This window comes from Cricetulus griseus, assembly GCF_003668045.3.
Source record: "Cricetulus griseus strain 17A/GY chromosome 1 unlocalized genomic scaffold, alternate assembly CriGri-PICRH-1.0 chr1_1, whole genome shotgun sequence".
Taxonomy (NCBI): Eukaryota; Metazoa; Chordata; class Mammalia; order Rodentia; family Cricetidae; genus Cricetulus; species Cricetulus griseus.
In genome coordinates this window covers 197,223,278-197,242,478 of record NW_023276807.1, presented here as the reverse complement: position 1 = coordinate 197,242,478, position 19,201 = coordinate 197,223,278, and the positions used below count along the sequence as shown (strand labels likewise).

The window sequence follows — 19,201 nt, the reverse complement described above, 5'->3', positions numbered from 1 at the left end:
ATGTACCCCAATTGTATAATATCACCCATATCAACTTCCCTGACTCCTTGACCTGTTTACACTTTAGGCCTTGGCTTTCTCTCTTGTGCTATCACTGCAGTAGCAGATCACTACACTAAGTTGTCTCAGGATCTCCCAATTCTTGTTTCCCCTTCTGAGTAGCCACTCCTCCCAGGTGGCTACGTGACAGCCAACCTTGGCACCCCACTCCCAAAATATCCTTGTACTACAAACTTTGCCCACATTTGTTAACTTGGTATTTTCAGGCCAGACATGCTGTCTCCAGCCAATCTTCCTGGCCTTCTTTGAGCCCAATCGCTTGGTGTTTTTGGCCTTTGGCCTCAGCAGACAACCTTGCAGAGTCCCACAATGCACTGTGTTCTGCTCCCACAGCTTGCTTTCCATGATGACATTATTTCCTCCCTTTGGCTTTTAAGATGCTAATCCACTCTTGAAGAGGGAAAATAAACAAGGGTGTCTAGTAAAAGCTCAAATGCTTCTGCCTTAGGCATTCTTTCTAGCTGACCCACCAAAAAGTCCCTTCCTCCCCTGGCCAGATTTTGTTCATTTGTTTCTAAAACAGCATCTTGCTATGTAACTTGGGCTTTCCTTGAACTCATGATCCTCCTGCCTCAGCATCCTAAGTCCTAGAAAGCACCACCACATTTAGCCTTTTTCTATTTTTTGGTACTTGTCATTGAACCCAGTGCCTGCCGCATACTAGCAGGAACTCTATCACTAATCAGTGCCTGTGTTTATTTTCTACCTTATTAGACAAAACCTTTGGCCCAGAGCTGGTGCTTGGGAACCCTCAGCTGATTCTGATGAAGCACACTGGTGCTGGCTGTAATGGCCTCCAATAGGAGCAACTATAACATCCATACTAAACCCTGTTGCCCTGTGTTTGCCATGGACAGCTGGATGTACATTATACTGGTGCTGTATAAGCTCACTGAGAAGCTGTCTCTGGAATGGGGCTGTCCCTAGCCCCTTTGAGAGCCAAGTATGTTTGTCTCAAAGTGTCTTCCAAGGCCCCTTCTACTGTGGTAGCTCCCCCACTCTGTGATGGGGGAGGGGGTAAAACAGTCCAAGAGTAAAAATATTGTATCCTTGAGAACAGCTAGAAGGTAAACCACTTCCAGTAGATGTTACTACTGTTAGCCCCATATTAAAGTCCTGCAATGGGAAAGAGAAACTAGAAGTTCAACAATGAGAAGCGCAGTATTGGAGAAAAAGCCCACTTGGGAATTCCAACTGTTTCAACTTTTCCAGTCAATTTCTGCTGGATGCTTTGTATACGGGTCTCACAGCATTTTGATATCTACCCACTGCATGCTATTTTCCCCTTTCCTTAAGCTTGTTTTGTGCCTAAACTCACTCATTCTAAGTTGAAAGTATGGCTATCACAGGTAATTCTCAAGACCACACAGAACTGCCACCATGTGTGTGGAAGACACGGCCTCACTCTTGTCACACAAGCCTATCCAGACCTAGAACCTAGAACCCTTTGTCTCCAGGGCAAAGTCTACTCACATCCCTGTGTGAAAGAGCAGCAGAGAGCTTACTGACAGAATGAGAAGAGGAAACAGATGACAGTGGCCCCCACATCCAGCAGTAAGTCACCTGTAAGTCCTTATCACACCCTCTCCTGGCTCACAAAGGACACAACAGTCCCTGTCTTCCTCCTTGTAGCAACTGACCTTGCTAGTTTCTCTTCCCTCCAAAGGGTCAACTTCCATTCTCCCTCTTGTAAAGTTAGCCTTCCACTGACACCAGCGTGACTTTACAGCCTGAGCTCACACAAGGTCCCTAGGGTCATGTGCTCCACCAGGCTATCTGGCATGTAGTACCTACCCAACTCCCTCCAGCAGTGTGCGAGGCATCTCTCCTAAACACCACTAGAAAGGATTTGAGTAAGTGAGACCCCCAGCACCTTCTTCACTTACATTCACCTCCTCATGGAAGAAGCAGTTTCTGAAGAACCATGGGCCCCCCAGGTCCCAGCTGATGAAGTCCCTGCTTATTCTACCTACCAGCCAAATGACTCAAGCCCAAGAATGGTGACCTGCACAAAACATATGCCAGTGTAACAGAGAGAAGTCATCTGAACACATCATCAGACAACTCCTGACCCAAGAAAGCCACCAGCCAGGGCTGCAATAGGAAAGGAGCCCACCCAGGACGAGTACAGACCTGTCAGGAGTAGGCAGAGGTCCCACCTACCCAGTTCTTCCCTGTCCTTTGCACTGAAACATTGATAACTCCAACATAATGCTAACTCTGGCCCAGAAAAGTGGTGTAGATATTACAGTACTGCCTTACTCACAATTCTTACCCTAAACCAGGGGCTCATGAGGCCACCTGGTGAAGCTGAGCTCTCTGCTAGCAGATGAGAGAGGCAGGGTGTGCCTGGGAAAGGATCAGCATGAGCAAGCCCTCACTGTGGAGGGCCTTGGTGACAGACCCAGAGTACAGCATGCATACAGACACAAACACACAACACATACACGCTATACCAAACACACACATACCACACATACACAATATGCCATACATACAACACACAGAAACACAAACCACACATACACACTATAACACACACCAGAAATATATACTATAACATACATATATACACACCACACATATGCACTATAACATACATACAAACACACTATAATACATACAACATGCATACACACTATAACACATGCGTCATGCAAACCACACATATACACTGTAACACACACATACCAGACATACACACTAAACATACATGCATACACACCACACATATACACTATAACACATACACATTATAACACACACCATACATACACAATATAACACAAACATTACGCAAAACACACACACCACGCATAAACACTATAATACACATATACTATAACACACACACCATTCATACTCACTATAACACATACATCATACAAACCATATACACCACACATAAACACAAAAACAAACACTACACATATACAATACAACACACACGCCATGCATATACACTATACCACATACATCACACAAATGCCACACATACATGCTATAATACATACACCACTATAATACCCTCACCACATACACACTATGACACACACATACATGCACGCGCGCGCGCGCACACACACACACACACACACACACACACACACACAGGAGCTGTCCATAGTCTTCATATGGGCACTGCAGGAGCTAGTTCACATGGTACAGATTAGGACACTGCATCCAAACAGTTCTGCCAGGCAACAGCAAGAATGTGTATAGACTAAGACTGTCTCTCTCCCTTCCTTCCTTCCTTCCTTCTTTCCTTCCTTCCTTCCTTCCCTCCTTCCTTCCTTCCTTTCTTTCTCTCTCCCTCCCTCCATCCCTCTTCCCCCCCTCTCTTTCTCTTTCTCTCTCTTTCTGTCAGAGTGGGGAGCCCTAGATCCTGAATTAACAAACTCTGGACACATTTCTGGTTTGTGTTGCTATACCCCACCCTTTATTCTGAGACAGTACAGGTATAGTGCTTGGTGCATGTCTGGTTTTGTTCATGCATGTGTACATCTGTTTTATTGACAGAGACAATTCAGCACATCCCCAAGCAGGTTGTGAATGCACAATGCTGGCTTACTCTCTGTAAACAGCTTCAAACTACAGCTTAGATATGGGTAAGAGTGCTGGGCTGATCCATGAGCTCAGGGGAGCCTGGCCACTCATTATACTTGGCCTGGAGAAAACTCAGAGCATCATCACCTCTCCCAAGAAACCCCTTTCCCAGATGCAAGACCACCTCATATGTGAGGGGCCAGAGACTCACCAGGACTCTGCCAGTCAGTGTCTGGGCGGATATCATCACCCCTGCCCAGTCCTTCACGGATGTCATCCAGCCGACCTCGGCTGCCACCACCTCCTCTTTTTCGTCCACTGGCTTGAGAGTACCATCTGCCTGGCTGGAGCCATTATTTATCTTCTGGGCCTCCTGACAACAGAAAAAAATCAGAATTGAGACACAGGAAACAACTAGATTTGAATAAGATGCCATCCATAAAGAATCAGAATCCAAAGGGGTTCCCAGATGAAGGAATGTGATTAAAGATAGAGGTGGGGGAGAAGAGGTGGTTTAGGATTTTATTTTCTTTAATTTTTTTAAATCAAGCTGTGGAGATTGCTTAATGGGTAAAGCACTTTGCAAGCAGCTGTGAAGACCTGAGTTTAAATCCCCCAAAGCCACATAAAAGCTGGGCACAGTAGAGTACATCTGTGACTTCAACACTTACAGAGAGATGGGAGGTGGAGACAGGAAGATCTCCAGAAACTGCTGACTGTTCCCCCTCTTAACTGCTCTGTAACTAGAGACAGGTATGTTGCATAGTGCCAACCCCATTTTTCTTTACTAATTTCCCATCTTTTCTCCTCTGTCTATGCCATTCAAAAAGGAATCATGATGGACCCACAATGTATCCAGCAATATAGACTGATGGATCAGGCATTCTATACCCTGGCAAAACCCATGTGGGCCATGGATAGTCACATGACCTCTGTCAAGCCAATAAGGTTCAACTGTGGTACATTTGTTGAAACAGGAAGGGGCAAGTGATCATTTGCTAAAAAGGAAGACAACACGGAGGAAAAATGTGATGGAATGCTAATGTCATAATCTGAATGCCTAGATCCAGCTGTGCCTGAAGTCCAGCTCTTTGAGTTACAAGAGACAATAAATTCCCCCTTCAGAGCTTGAAACATGCTTGAAGAAAAAAGGCTTCAGATACCCAAACCCCACATGAATCTGAAAATGATACACTTTTGCACACAATGTGCCTGTGCCTAGGTTGCTCCCATCCTTCACTGGCCAAGGTTTGCTTCTGCCTCTGTCTTCTTGAATTTTCACCTATAGACTCTCAACTTCTCAATAAACTCTTTCTCACTACCCTCTGAAAATACCAACACTTTTCTTCCATGCCAAATTTTTTGCTTTACTATTTTCATAACACTTGAACCCTCTAGTATACTCTATAACTCACTCACTTCATTTACCATTCCACAACCCAACACTGCTGTTAGCCCTGACCCCTAACATGGTCTTAATCACAAATCAGTTATAATAAACATGAATGAAGTTAGGCATGGTGGCATACACCTATAATCTCAGGAGGCTGAGGCAAGAGGATTATCCAGAATTTTAAAGTCAGCCTGGGCCACAGGGTCCAGATAAACAAACAAACAACAACAAAAAGCAGTCAAAACTTTGAATGACTACAAAGAATTCTGAGTATCTGTCCATTGTCACCTCCAGAGCCTGGGTTTTGGACACCAGATAAAATATAAGGTGCTCAGTCAAATTTGAAATTTAGATAAACAAATATCTTTATAAATATGTCCAAAAGTGCATGGGTTATACATACACTAAGGACTCATCTTTGATCTAAATCAAATTTAACTAGATCCATACTCAAAACACCCACTGAGATTATCAGTGCAGATGGAGATGGAAAAAGAAGTCAGTAAATTATACTCATCACTTATAATCCTGGTATTAATTTCCAAAGATAAAAACACTGGGGATCATTGTGCTTTGGTCTAAAGAGGGACTGGGGAAGGGGAACCAAATCAGAGGTAGAACTCTCCTGCAAGGAGAAAGGTGGGTCCAGTGAGGCCAGGGAAACAGGAAGCCTGGGTTTGGAAAGGTTCCTGATGCCAACTCTTCTCCTGCTGGCTGGCCCTGGCTCAAGTAGAGCAGTATTGAGAAGCTGGGCTGTAGGACTGGATGCCCATGGTATTTTACTCCTCAGTGTTTTAAGCTGCAGGAGCTGGAACAACCCCACTGGGAGCCTGAGAGGGGGAGGCCTTGGGCCACCTGCTGATTCATGTGACATCTGCCTCTCAAATCTTTTAGGCTACTTTCATTGGCCTGCTAGCTCTGGTCCTGGTGCTGAGACTCAAGGCATGAGTCTCCAGGAGGATAGGGAGGATGTGGTCCTTGGCAGCCTTGGTAACCAAGGTGAATATTTAAAACACAAACACAGCCCTCCCACCACTTCAGGGACTGCCCTGTCAGCTGGGGCAATATTGCCTGTTCCTCAGAACTAAACAGTACCCAATGGCACAGAACACAGACTCAGTTACTGCAACCCAGAATGCCCACCCCTACCTCATGTCCAACATTGACTCTGAATGCAGTGGTTCTCAGTCTTGGGCTAGCACTGAAATCAAAAGCACAAGGTACATTCAGCTACTCATGGTGCCAGACCCACTCCAGAAACTGCAGTTTTATCTCGTGATCATGCCTGATGTCAGCTTAGAACCACAGGTCTTGCCCTTCCAAAATAGATCATAGACTTTAACTCCAGCACTTTCCTGGAATCTTCTTCAGCCAGCATCACCTGCTACTTTCAGAACTTGCCTATGAAAGGTGAGGGCTGAGGGAAAGACACATTTTCAAACCAACATTCTTGTGTTTGCTTCTATTTGATTGTTTTTGAGACAGGGCCTCGAGTAGCTTCAAGTGCCTCAAACCAGGTATGTAGACAAGGATGAGCTTATACTTCTGAGCTCCCCTGCCTCTACCTCTGAAGTGCTGAGATTATAGGCATACACTACCACTTCCAGTTTACGCCACACTAGAAATCAAACCCAGGACTCTGAGTATGCTAGGCAAGCACACTACCAACTGAGCTACACATAACACCAGCCAACTGGGCTCTGGCCACCTGGAGGGCCAATTTCCTCCTGCTTGAGCCTGCTGTCTCAAAGGACAGCCACATTCAGCATGGAAAAGGCCCAGAGGCAGGAGTTCCCTGCAGCCATCATGGTTTTAATGCATCTATAATTCACAGCATAAGAGGTATACAGCACATAGCATGCTATTTCTCCAACCCTCTTACCTATTGTTTTACAAGGCATTCATTAGTTTAATTGCTTTATGATAGGCATGGAAAAACACAAACTAACGGGAGATAATGCCTTTGTTATTATTTGCTTATACTAGATGTTGTGAGCTTAATTACCACATGTGGGAGGCAGGATTGGGGGAGGGACCACAGAAGCAGGGAGCCACATCAAACCCTGTGCCAGCCTGCCAGGTTAAGCTGGGGGTTTCTGTGCCTGGACGGCAAAGTCCTGCACCCTAGTAGAACTAATGTTGTATCTCCACATACCAGAGGAAAGGGGGTGGGACCTGGAGTGTTAAATGGCCCTGCTGGGGGCATGCAGGAGGTGAGAAGTGCTGAGTTAGACAGAACTTCTTAGAGCAGCAATGGTCCCCATTTAGGAGGCCAGGACTAGATTTCAACCATTAGGAAGTAAATGTTTTCCATGCATCCATCTTTGACATGCTCTATAAGAAATGCAGCAGATAAGTGGGATTTCACGGGCCATTTGATAGATAATGTAACTGAGAGAAGGTGTCACCGGGGACAGCAGAGAGCCCACTAGGACTTGAGTGTACTCTACTCCATTGGGCCATGAGAACTTAAGAGCATCTGTCTCCTCCGTGCAGAGTGAGGGATACTGGAGAGCAGAATGGCTTCAGTCTCCTCCTACCACACACCATACCGGGCAATGGCCTTTCCTACTTTCTCCTTATTCCTTTTAGTGTTGTTCCCACCATAATGTCCCACTGGCATGGATAAAGATGGGGCTGTCCCTTTTAAGTAACCTGTGGCCAATGGCCTGATTGGATCCCAGTCCCTGGTGGTCAGCATACAAATCATTTGTTGGGGATTTGAGCATTGCTACCAAATATAACTTATGCAGGCACCTCAGAATGTTAAGCAGATAAGCCAGACTTAGAAAAACAAATACCACATTTTCTCTCATGTATGGAATCTAGATTTGAATACACACACACACACACACACACACACACACACACACACACACACATATGACATGAAAGTAGGACAATTTGAGGGGATCAGAGAGAAGGGAAAAGGAGGAACAAGCATATGTACAAATACATAAATGAAAAATCAATGTGCAAATACCTAAATGAAAAATCAGGATGGAACTTATTTTGTATGAAAGGGGCTTGGCAACTTCTCAGGATACCTTCCCTCTCCCTGGCTATACAGATGAGAAACTGAGGGCTATGAAGGAAACCACATGGCCTTCCCCCAGGCCACTCAAGCAACACTCCAGTTGAGATAATAGCCCCACTAATTGGCTGTTACCTCTTGTGTTTCCACAGCATGAGGATGACTTCAGATATAGTCACTGTCAAGCAGTTGTCCAATGCTACAAAAGGCTGAAGCCTTGGCTTAGCTTATGGAACCTATGGGAGAAACCACACCTTTCCCAAGGGGTTCAGCTTTCCTAGCAGTGAGAACCACCCTGGCCTGACACATGAGAGTAAAAGCTAGATTCAATCCTAGGACTCCCTCACCCCAGCTCCCAATCCTCAGATCTGACTTCCTGAACTGGACCCAGTACATTGATGACCTCAGGTCTGTCGTTCAGGACAAAGAGCTTTGAGAAACAGGATGCTGAAGTCAAAGATCAGTTCTTGTAGGTGACTCTAGGCAAATCATTTCATGAACCCAAACCCTTGTGTGCTTTTCTGTAAATGCTACTTCCCACCTGTACTGCCCAGTGACTCTTGCACAACACTCCCCCAAACACCACTGTTGTATAAAGAGAACAGTGAGGCACCCCATCCTCCAGGACTGCTGAGAAATGGGGCTGCTCTGCTGGAGGAGACTCACACCCCAAAGCCAGCAGCCTCACAGAGCACAAAACTGAAATGCAGTAGCACTCTGCCCTGCTGCAGAATGCACAGTAGGGGCCCTTTCTTTTCTTACCACAGGGATGTTGCAATGACAAGTCCAGTCAGAAGCTTGTGCTAGAAAAGCCTCCTGGTAGGGTGCCAGCAGCTGTCACACCTCTCCTGTCCTTGCCTGGTCAGGCTTCCTCCCAGACCAGGGCATGCACACAGACACATGTTGGCACAGCCAGGGGCCAAGGTCACCTTAGGCACCACAACTCAGCAGGTACACTGAGGTAGGGACCCAGCTGTCCTAGTGACTGAAGAAGACAACCCTGGGAGTGCAATGGGTTTAATTACACCTCAGGCTTTGGTTACTGGTTAGGCAATGACCCTCTGCAAAAGAGAATACAGGGCCTAAGCCCTCCCCCATGTGTCTAGGCTGAGAGAGTATCCATCTTTGTGGAATGGGCTCCCAAAGTCCATTTTATACTAGGGATAAATACTGATCCACTACCAGAAGCCCATAGACAGCGGAGGCCTCACTGACACCCACATTCAGGAGGGTCTGGGTTACTCCTATGCTGGTTTCCCAGTTATCAGTCTGGGGTCCATGAGCTTCCCCTTGTTTTTGTGGGTTTCTCCAACCTGGTCTTGACCCCTTTGCTCAACACTCCTCCCTCTCTGCAACTGGATTCCAGAGTTCAGCTCAGTGTTTGGCTGCGGGTATCTGCTTCTGCTTCCATCAGCTACTGGATGAAGGCTCTAAGATGGCATATAAGGTAGTCATTGATCTCATTATAGGGGAGGGGCATTTAACATAGCCTCTCCACTATTGCTTAGATTCTTAGTTGGGGTCATCCTTGTAGATCTCTGGACATTTCCCAAAGTGCCAGATTTCTCTTCATTATGGTATCTCTTTTCTTGCTGTCCTCTATTCTTCCCCTGACTCAATCTTCCTGCTCCCTCATGTCCTCCTCTCCCCTCCTCTTCTCCCCTTCTCTTTCTCCTAACTCCCTCTCCCTTCTCCCCATGCTCACAATTTGCCCAGGAGATCTTGTCCCTTTCCTCTTCTCCAGGGGACCATGTATGTCTCTCTTAGGGTCCTCGTTTCCTAGCTTCTCTGGAGGTATGGATTGTAGGCTGGTACTTTGAAGATCCCCCATGGAAGGCCTCACCCTCCCTGGGAGCAGAAAGGGGGGTGGGATAAAGGGTTGGTGAGGGGCAAGGGAGGAGGGGAGGGCGAGGGAACTGGGATTGACATGTAAAACAGGATTGTTTCTAATTTAAATTAAAAAGAAAAACTAGTCTCACTTTGTCACTGTACCCAATACCCTTCTGAAGCTGCCCTTTCCTCCCTGAAGACAAGTCAGCCCTCACACTATCCCACCCACTCAATCTACCCCACTCCTATCTGCCAGCACTGTCTGAAACCCATTCCTGCCTCTGCAGTGACATTGGATTCCCTGTGCTTCCAGGACCTTCCAACACTACTTCTATTTAGAGGCTATTGGCATCGGTTGCTTCCTTGGCCCCAGTATCCACACACTGCTCACCTGGGTGTTGGGCCAGACCCTCTTCTGATCCCTGATCCCTTTCCTGACAACCGTACTGGAAATATCCCTGTCCAGGTAGGATTTTCATGGCCACCTGAAAGCCTAAAGCTCCATAGGACAGACCCTGTCAGTTTTACAACTTAAACACTGCAGGCTCCAAGAAGTACAAATCCATTTTAATGGAGTGGGGGAAGGAAGAGGAGAGCTGGGAAGGAGGAGGGAGAGGGAAATGAGGATACAGGGGAAAGGGGGAAGAAGGGAGGAGGAATGGGGGAGAGAGAAAGGCAGGAGGGAGAAAGGAGGAAAGAGAAGAGGGGAGAGGAAAGGGAGACAGACAAGGAAAGGGAAAGAGAGGGAAGGAGGAGGGGCAGGATGGGGGAAAGGAAGGAAAAGGAGAACCTAAGAGGAAGAGGTAGGTGAGGGAAGGAGGAGGGGCAGGGAAGCGAGCTGCAGCAAATGGAAGCCAGTTCTTGGCAGGCATAGGATCTAGATAATATTAGTGAAGAGCACAGTAATGATAATGACAGCAGCTGCCATTATGAGCATGATCACGGCACTCCTATGAGGTAGGTGCTAATGTCCTCATTTAACAGATACAGGTCTAAGCAGCTGGCCCAAGAAGACACTGTCAGAATGTAAACCTCACTGGCTGACAGCAGAAAAAGAGTTGGGGGGTAGGGAGTGTGATACAGATCTGTCCTGCCATCCCAGGGATGGAGGATTGGTAGGAAGGAATTAATATGAAGGTAATCGACACTGCTAAGGTCTGTCATCTTTATGAGTATGCATTGCACCCACTGCTGGTACTGTGTGTTTCACAGGGGACCTTCCTTCCTCAAGATCCTTATGCCTCAGGAGGTTGGTTATATCAAGGTCAGAAGAACACCATCCTTTGTCCTCCAAGAACCACTACAGAGCCATAAATCCTACTTTAAGGAGTCTGGTGTTGAACTGGAAATGATCATGGGCACTGGCAGGGTGGGCAGCCCTCCTGCTGAGATTTGGGGCTCTCCATGCAGGAAAAGATCTGTCTTTATCCCTTGTCCTTCACATGCACAGAGGCTCAGCCACACTCTGCCCAGGGCTTCGTCCAGTGTGTTGGGTTTTTCCACAACTGGGTCCTATATACCCTGAGCTACCTGGGTGAGGTTGTGAGCTGAAAGAGAATCACTTCTCCTTTTCCCTCTGGATCATCCTAGGGGCTAGATGCATCTGCCATCCAGGGGAACCTTAAGCTGGAGCCTCTATTCAGGGCCCTAAGACCAAAAGACAGAGCTGATGCTCCACTCAGAGAGCCCTGGTAGAAGGCAGGACTAGGAAACTTTGATCTCAGGCCCCACTCTGGGTTTATTGCTCCAAAGCTCACACGTGGCATTTGGCTGAAAGATTTATCGTAACAATTGTTTGCAACCATTCCCCTGCCTTCCTCCAGTCCCCTCCCCATCTGTCTGTCAAGCCGAGCCAGGAACCTGCACACAAATGACCTCAGCTGGACATATAGCACAAGGACCTTCTGTCCTGCCAGAGGAACTGTGACAGGTGTTGGAACTGGACCTGACCTTGAGAGATCTGTGTCGCTGTGTCAGACTGAATGGTTTCTCTGAACAGAGTCCTCACCTGGGCAAAAAGAAGTGGTGAGTTAAACCCATAGTTCTTTAACCTAGGAAGCACAGTCACTGTGAGGGACCACAGGCAACCATGCAGGAAAGGCAGAGGAGGCAGGCCCAGGCCCTGTAATAATCTGATCAAAGAGTCTTGGAGTGGTTCACCTCATCATGGCTCTGTGCCACCCACATCTAAGTGAATACAGTTTTGGGAATGGGAGGGGGCGAGTCTGAAATGTTCATACCCCCATTTCAGCTTTATTTCACGAGAATGACAATGACATTCTGAAATAGGCTGAAAATCCTGAAATACCATAACTCAAAATATTCCCCCCAAGGTAAGGCACTTCTATGCATCCATGCATACCATCGTCCTGGTCCTGATCCTCTAGGGTTCCCCAGACTGACAAACAGAAGAACTGTCCTCCTGTCACGTCCACCCCACTGCTAGTGATGGAAGAGGAAGCCCACCACAGTCTCTCGCACATCCTGGGCGGTAGGACAGCAGACAGTGGGCATTTCCCCAGGTACCAGTAATCCTGCATATTAGGGCATTAGGCAGATTACCGAAAGCAGCTCAAGCAACTAAAGCATAATGTGGGCACCGCCAGCTGGGGTGTTTGTGGCCAGATTTCTATGAATGGGCGGCTGAGAGGAGGTGGCCACTGGACACTCCAGGAGAGAACTAGGGCAGAGGAGCCCTCAGGCCCCAGCCAGAGCTGGTGAGGGAGGACAACATAGTTCATTTCTGCCCTTGGGAAATCCAATTATGCATCACTTTCCTGGACACTCAGAACATCCTATGTATCTAATGGCTGCACAAAAACCCATCACTATGGAACCTAGGGACCCTGCAAGAGGCCATCCTGAATGACCAGCTGGTGTTCTCTCTAACTGTTGGGCAACAGCTACAGGAATGGGGCACCCTGTTCACAGATTTGGCCCACAGAGGCTTAAAAACAGGTTCAGATGAAGCCCATCCTTCAGAAAGTCACCAGGGTGTACCAGGTGTCCCTGCCATAGCTTGTGTTCTTCAGGCATTTTCAGCCATTGCTGTCCCAGATGCATTCTTTCTCCAAAACACCTGTGTGTGCTCCGTGAACAACTGCACTTCAGAAGTCTTTGTGGTAGGAAAAAGGTGACAGTAAGAAAGGCCAAATGACCTTTAACAAAAGCTCACCGTCTCTGCCCCTTGCATTCTCATGTCTCAGAATCAAAGGGCCTGTATAAACAGTCCCCAAGGGTCTTGTCTGGGTCTGAACCACCTAGACCTTGTAGCTTGGACTATGGATCCCTCACTGCATTTGTTCCTTGCTCAGCTCTGTCCATTGTGTGTCACTTCCCCCACTGGGGACATGATGAGAAAGAGCAGGGATCCTTCCAGCTCTTTTCAGAGTGCTCTCTAAGTCACCCCTAGTCCACTAAGGAGCATGAGGTAGCCGGCCCTCAGATAGTTCTTGGTCACCTTTATGCTCAATAACAGGGCAAATTCTCTACTTGGTTGGTTCACATCAATGTGCAAGCCCATTCTCATGAGTAGCCAAGCTGAACTTTAAGTCTGCTCTAGTCTAAGTCTAGAGGCCAGGTTTTTCTTTCTATTTCATGATACCCAGATAGGCACAACGTGCCAAAAATCAGAAAAGTGTTCTCTGCAAAAGGCTATTTGTCAACACCGCTGACATGATTGCCTCACATTTTACAGCTTCCAAAATACAACATAGTATGAACAACAAAATTAGGTTATAGCCAGACATGTATGAGAAGGGACTTGAAGAAATGTGCTAGGAAAGGGGCTTCCAGGCAGACCCATGAAGGATTAGACATGTTCTCAAACAGCAACCTTTGCTACTTCTAATTAATAAAGCATCCCTCAAGCTTTAGTGACAAATGAATGTATCTTTGAAGAATTATGGATGACTGTTTAATAATAGAGAGAGTGACAGCTTAGAGTTTGCTGTTAAGGCCTTGGAGAATTGGAATAGATTAACATATAGAAATATATATGACTCCTGGGTCAGGGTATCCTTGGGCAAGTCCAAGGCAGCTAGGGGACCTGCAAGGATCCAGACACAGAACTGCCAAACTGTAGGGCAACTCCATGGCCCACACTCAGCACCACGCAGATAGAATAACTCCACACTAGCTAAACAATAAACCACTGGAGAGCCCCAGTTGGAAGACAAGCTCATGTGTCTAATCACAGCAGACAGGTCTGAAGCAGGGCCGGAGGTTCAGCTGGATTAGTAATGGAGACAATTGTCCAAATGCCTTGTGTTGTCTCTGAATGCTATTACCAACACCACACATGAGACTCTACTCTTCCCATATTAAAGAGGAGGTGCTAGGCAGGTTCCTTTGCAGCACAGTGGCCTTACAAAGCTGCCAGAAGCTCATTTCTCACAAATCCCCTTTCCTTATGATTTGCATTTTATGGGTACTTTCCTTGTCTCAAGCATACCATGTAACTCAATGAAAATTGTTTTCTTTTCTGAAAACAATGAAAATGATTCTCAGAGTCACAGTGCTGTACCAAGGGAGCTTGGAACACACATGCCCTTTAGGAATGAGGAGCTGAACATCATAGGAGCTACAGACTTGAAAACCAAGGCAACCATAAGAGACTACTGTAGAGTCCCCATCAATGAAAAATGGCTGAAAGAGGTGTGAGACAGTCAGGCCATGTTGTCAGAGTCACAGAAATCCTGATCCCTGGGTCCACTTTACTGAACTGTGCAACCTTGATTGAGTCATTTCACATAATCCTAGCCTTGGTTTCCTCAGTGGCAAACCAGATCTCCAAATACTCCCTCAGATAGTACACGAGAAGATCACCACAATGATGATGACAATAAGATGACAAGAAGTCTGCAGATAGCAATTAACACTCTCTCAGTGCCAGACAACACACTTGTGTGATGCCATGCTCTGCCCACCAGGAGGTTAGAATCTATTACGTTGCAAGTAGCAACCTGATCTCTGTCCAATTCACCAAAGCAGAAGCAGGACTTGGTCAAGATGAAAAATAGTATGAACTGGGGCCCATAAGAAATCTCAATGCCATCTGCTCAAAAAGGAAAACAGGCTCCTTCATGCAGAGGCCAAATTAATTTCCTTGACTCAAGTAGAGAGGGGAAAGACAAATTGTGAAATCCTGGTTGTGAATGTGGGTGGGGCCTGGTATTTATCAATTTGACAGGATTTAGAAATATCTTGGGGATAAACCCCTGTGCTCATCTGTGAGGAATTATCTAGATTAGGTTAACTGAGGCAGAAGACCTACCCTCTATGTAAGCAGTAGCATTCTACAGGGTGGAGACGTAGCTCTTATAACAAGAAGAAAGCTAACTGAGCATTGGAAGTCACATCTCTCCCTGCTCCCTCACTGCATATGTAATATGATCAGCTGTTTCATGTACTTGCAGCTGTTGTGGCATGCCTGACTGACGGGCTGTGCCTTGGAACTATGAGCCAAAATAAGCCTTCTTTCCTTAAGTTGATTTTGGTGGATATTTTGTCAAGAGAACTAAAATAATAGAGGGAACATCTTAAGGCCCTGAGGAATGGGGTCTTATGCATGTTAAATTTGTCTGTTCAGAGGCATAAGACATAGTTCAGCAGTTAAGAGCATTGGCTGTTCTTCCAGAGGACCTAGGTTAAATTCCCAGCACCAACATGGCAGCTCACAACGTCTGTAACTCCATTTCCAGGGAATCTGACACCACCACAGACATACATGCAAGCAAAACAACAATGCCCATAAAATGAATTATTTTTTAAATGTGTCTGTTCGGTGGGTCAGAAAGGCTACAGCCACCTCATGTGCACCCTTCTCTTAACTCTTAGACAACCCAGCCTCCAGAGTGAAGTCACAGAGAGTAGAACAGGGAGAGGGTCAAGAGTGAGAAAAGGAGAGAATGAAGAAAGTCCAGTGACACCACTGAGGTAATCAGGCTGGATGGGACCTCATGCTCCACAGTAGGTTTTGTAGGTTAGCTCATGGGTCCTCTGGCTCCACAGGAGTCACATGGAACACAGAACCACACTGTCGAGGATGCGATCTGGAATGAAGAGGCCAGCATAACTAAATGTAGAGAGATGGTGAAAGACAGATGATGCTCTCTCCAGGGAAGAGCTGTCCTTTTCTCTGACATTATGCCATCTCTTCTTTGTTGGGTATTAACATGCCCTTTGAATAAAATGACAATGATGGCAGAGCTGGCATTTGACAGTTCCTTTGTTAGGCTTTTGCTTGTCAAAATAAGAAGCTGGCAATCTTGTGCAATTCTCTCAATGTTTTAAAGTTTAATTGACTCTCCTAGGAAAAGTCTAGGCATCACTTACATAGTCTACACTCTCATTCTACAGATGGGAAAATGAAGGCGCCCAGATGTCACACTCAAGGAGGCCAAGTCTCCTACATGGAGCTCAGGATGTGTTTGTCACCTGTCACAACCAGAAAAATCAGAATCTGAGGAACAAATACTTGGGCCTCGGAGCTTAAAATGTTAGTGATCCTTGCCCACAGGGCAGAAGGAAAAGATCACATGTTCCCAGAACTTATAGCAGTGGTTCTCAACCTTCCTAATGCTGTGACTCTTTAAAATAGTCCTCATGTTGTGGTGACCCCAACCATAAAGTTATCTTAATGCCACTTCATAAATGTAATTTTGCTACTGTTATGAACCATAATGTAAATATCAGATGTGCAGGATATTTGATATGTTATTCCTGTGTGAAAGGTCTGTTTGACCCCCCCCAAAGGGTTGAAAACCACAGATTGAGAACCACTGGCTTAGATCCACACCAGAGGGACCTCAGTTTCCAACATCATATGCCCTTGCTATTACTATTACAGGTAATGCACAGAGCTAAGGCAACCTCCATAAAAACACTACACCACCCTGTGGCCCCACACCATCATTTGAGAGGCTCCATTGGTAAAGCACTTATCAGCTCACTGTAAGCAGGGTGAATGATGAGGCGAGACCCCTCTACACAGAGGAAGAATATAGAGAAAAATAGGAGTAATCCACAAACAATCTAAGCCACTGTCCAGTATACAAAGTGACACAGAGGCTTCCACCCCTTTGCTACTTACTCTGGTCCTTGCAGTTCCTGGCAACACCTTCTTCACACTGTGTTTGTTCTCTGGCAATCGCCATGATACAAAAGTCTATGAGGGCTAGTTGAGGTCTTTGCCTAAACTGTTCAAGCTACATCCTTAGGGTCCTGAGCTATGCCCCTGACACACTTCAGGCTCTTTAATGTGCTGAGAGAATGACTGACTATACCTTGCTTTTTGTTCTGTTCTTGTTTCCCCTCTTCACTCATACTGCTTGGAATCCCAAAATCTTGCCAATCATGTGCCCTGTCCAAATCACAGAACTGGAAGTACTCAAGGCCCAGTCCTCATAGCCTCCAGTTCCAGCCTGGGCACTGCCCTTCCCAGTTCCATGCTGAACTGTTCTAAGACGACTTGACTGGTCTACCCAACTGCCACACTTTTGTTTGGCCATTCCTCTCCTGGGATGCCCTCTCTCCATTCCCCACATCTACATCCTTCTTGATCAAACCCTGGAGACCCAGTGAATCCCCCCAAACAGATCCATCTCTCTAAAACTTCCCCTTCCTTCCTCCATCTTTCCTCAAGTGCCTCCAATCTTCTCTAGTATCTCAATACTGGGCAGGGCTAGAAGCTTGCATTTTCTTTTCATGCCTGCATGTTGTAACATTCTCGTTCTAGAAGCTCCTTGAGATAGAGCACACATGCACACATGTGAGTGCACATCCATGTATACATATATACACAGGGTTCCCCAGCATGCAGAGGTATACAGTGTCTTCCTCTACCACTTTCTGCCATATACTCTTAAGACAGGGTCTCTTGCTGAAATACACATCACCTTTTTTCCAGAAAGATTGGCTGGCCAAGAAGTTCCCAAGATACACCTGGCTCCACCCATGAGCACTGCGGTTACAGGCACATGTATGTAGCTATGTTTTCACACAGGTGCCAGAGATGCAAACTCAGGCCTCTATGCTCATGCAGCAACCACTTTTATGCAATGAGCCATCTCCCTAGCTTTCTTTTTAATTTAAAATATTTTATTTATTTATGTATACAGCATTCTGCTTCCATGTATATCTGCACACCAGAAGAGGGCACCAGATCTCATAACGGATGGTTGTGAGCCACCATGTGGTTGCTGGGAATTGAACTCAGGACCTCTGGAAGAATAGTCAGTGCTCTTAACCTCTGAGCCATCTCTCCAGCCCCTAGCTTTTTCTTTTTTATATAACCAAAGTATCAGGTATGTAGCAAAACAATGAAAGGCTTGTTTAATTTAGATTAATTGTTTAATTAATCAATGCATTGATTAATTTAGAAGCCCCACTCCATAGACACTGTAAACACAAGCATAGTCCCAGCAGTTAACAGCTAGCTAATTCCAGCCAGCCTTCAGAATTCCCATAACAATGAGACTGTTGCCTTAACTGTTATTCCTTTGCAACTATATTGTCAAATGCAAACCCTACTCCAGGCATGATCAGAAGACACAGGGCCTCTTCAAGGCACATGCTTCACCAAGCACGTCCATCACAACAAGATGAATGTCCTTGTTTACAAAAGGAGTCATCCCATCCCAGGAAATTTTCCACTGTGATTTAGGACCTAGGCTAGAGCTCACCAACTGAGCATTTGTCTGCCTTTTCCATCTGCTGAATTTGGATGGGGTCTGGCTAGAGGTCAGAAAGCTGTTATTATTTGGCCATTGCTCTGCCTTTCTAGACTTGTAACATGACCTCCATTTTGGAAACTAAGACCTAGCAGGACAGAGGGAACCAACAAAACAGAAAAATGGCCCAATCAGTGACCAGGCATATAGGTGGCAGTTGTACCTACTGCTCCAAGCCATCCAAATTTCAGCCCAGACACATGACTAGGGTCAGAAAGCTCAGCCACTTAAGACCATGAGTCCTCACATACTCTAACTAAATCTAGGTTTCCAGCGCAGAAGCCAAACAGGAGACTCTGGGGTTGATATGAAATCTAACAACTACTAAACAGGCAGGGGCAAGGTGATTGGACATTCATTTCTATGGGGTGCGGGGTATATCTGTTCCTTCCAGAAGACCCATAATGAGACTAAAAATGCCCTATAAAACCTAAGCAGTCTCCCTGGCAGTCCCAGGCCCATCAAACTCCTCTTTAGAGCCTGGGACCCCTCCAACTCCAGATACTGAAAGAGGCTAGGCAGCTATGAGAATGTCCTTTCTCTAGGAAGGCTTTTCCAAAATTATATCAGGTTTCCTTCTAACCCAGCTTGCCTAACATGGTTGAG

General features: G+C 46.2%; 1 protein-coding gene across 1 annotated transcript in view; it reads right to left on the bottom strand.

Annotated features, from left to right (window-relative positions):
- Kcnma1 (potassium calcium-activated channel subfamily M alpha 1) overlaps window positions 1-19,201 on the bottom strand; it is a 697,898-nt gene that overhangs the window by 488,077 nt on the left and 190,620 nt on the right. The window contains 1 exon segment of the mRNA XM_035452632.1: window positions 3,818-3,979. Within this exon segment, the coding sequence (XP_035308523.1) occupies window positions 3,818-3,979 (162 nt within the window).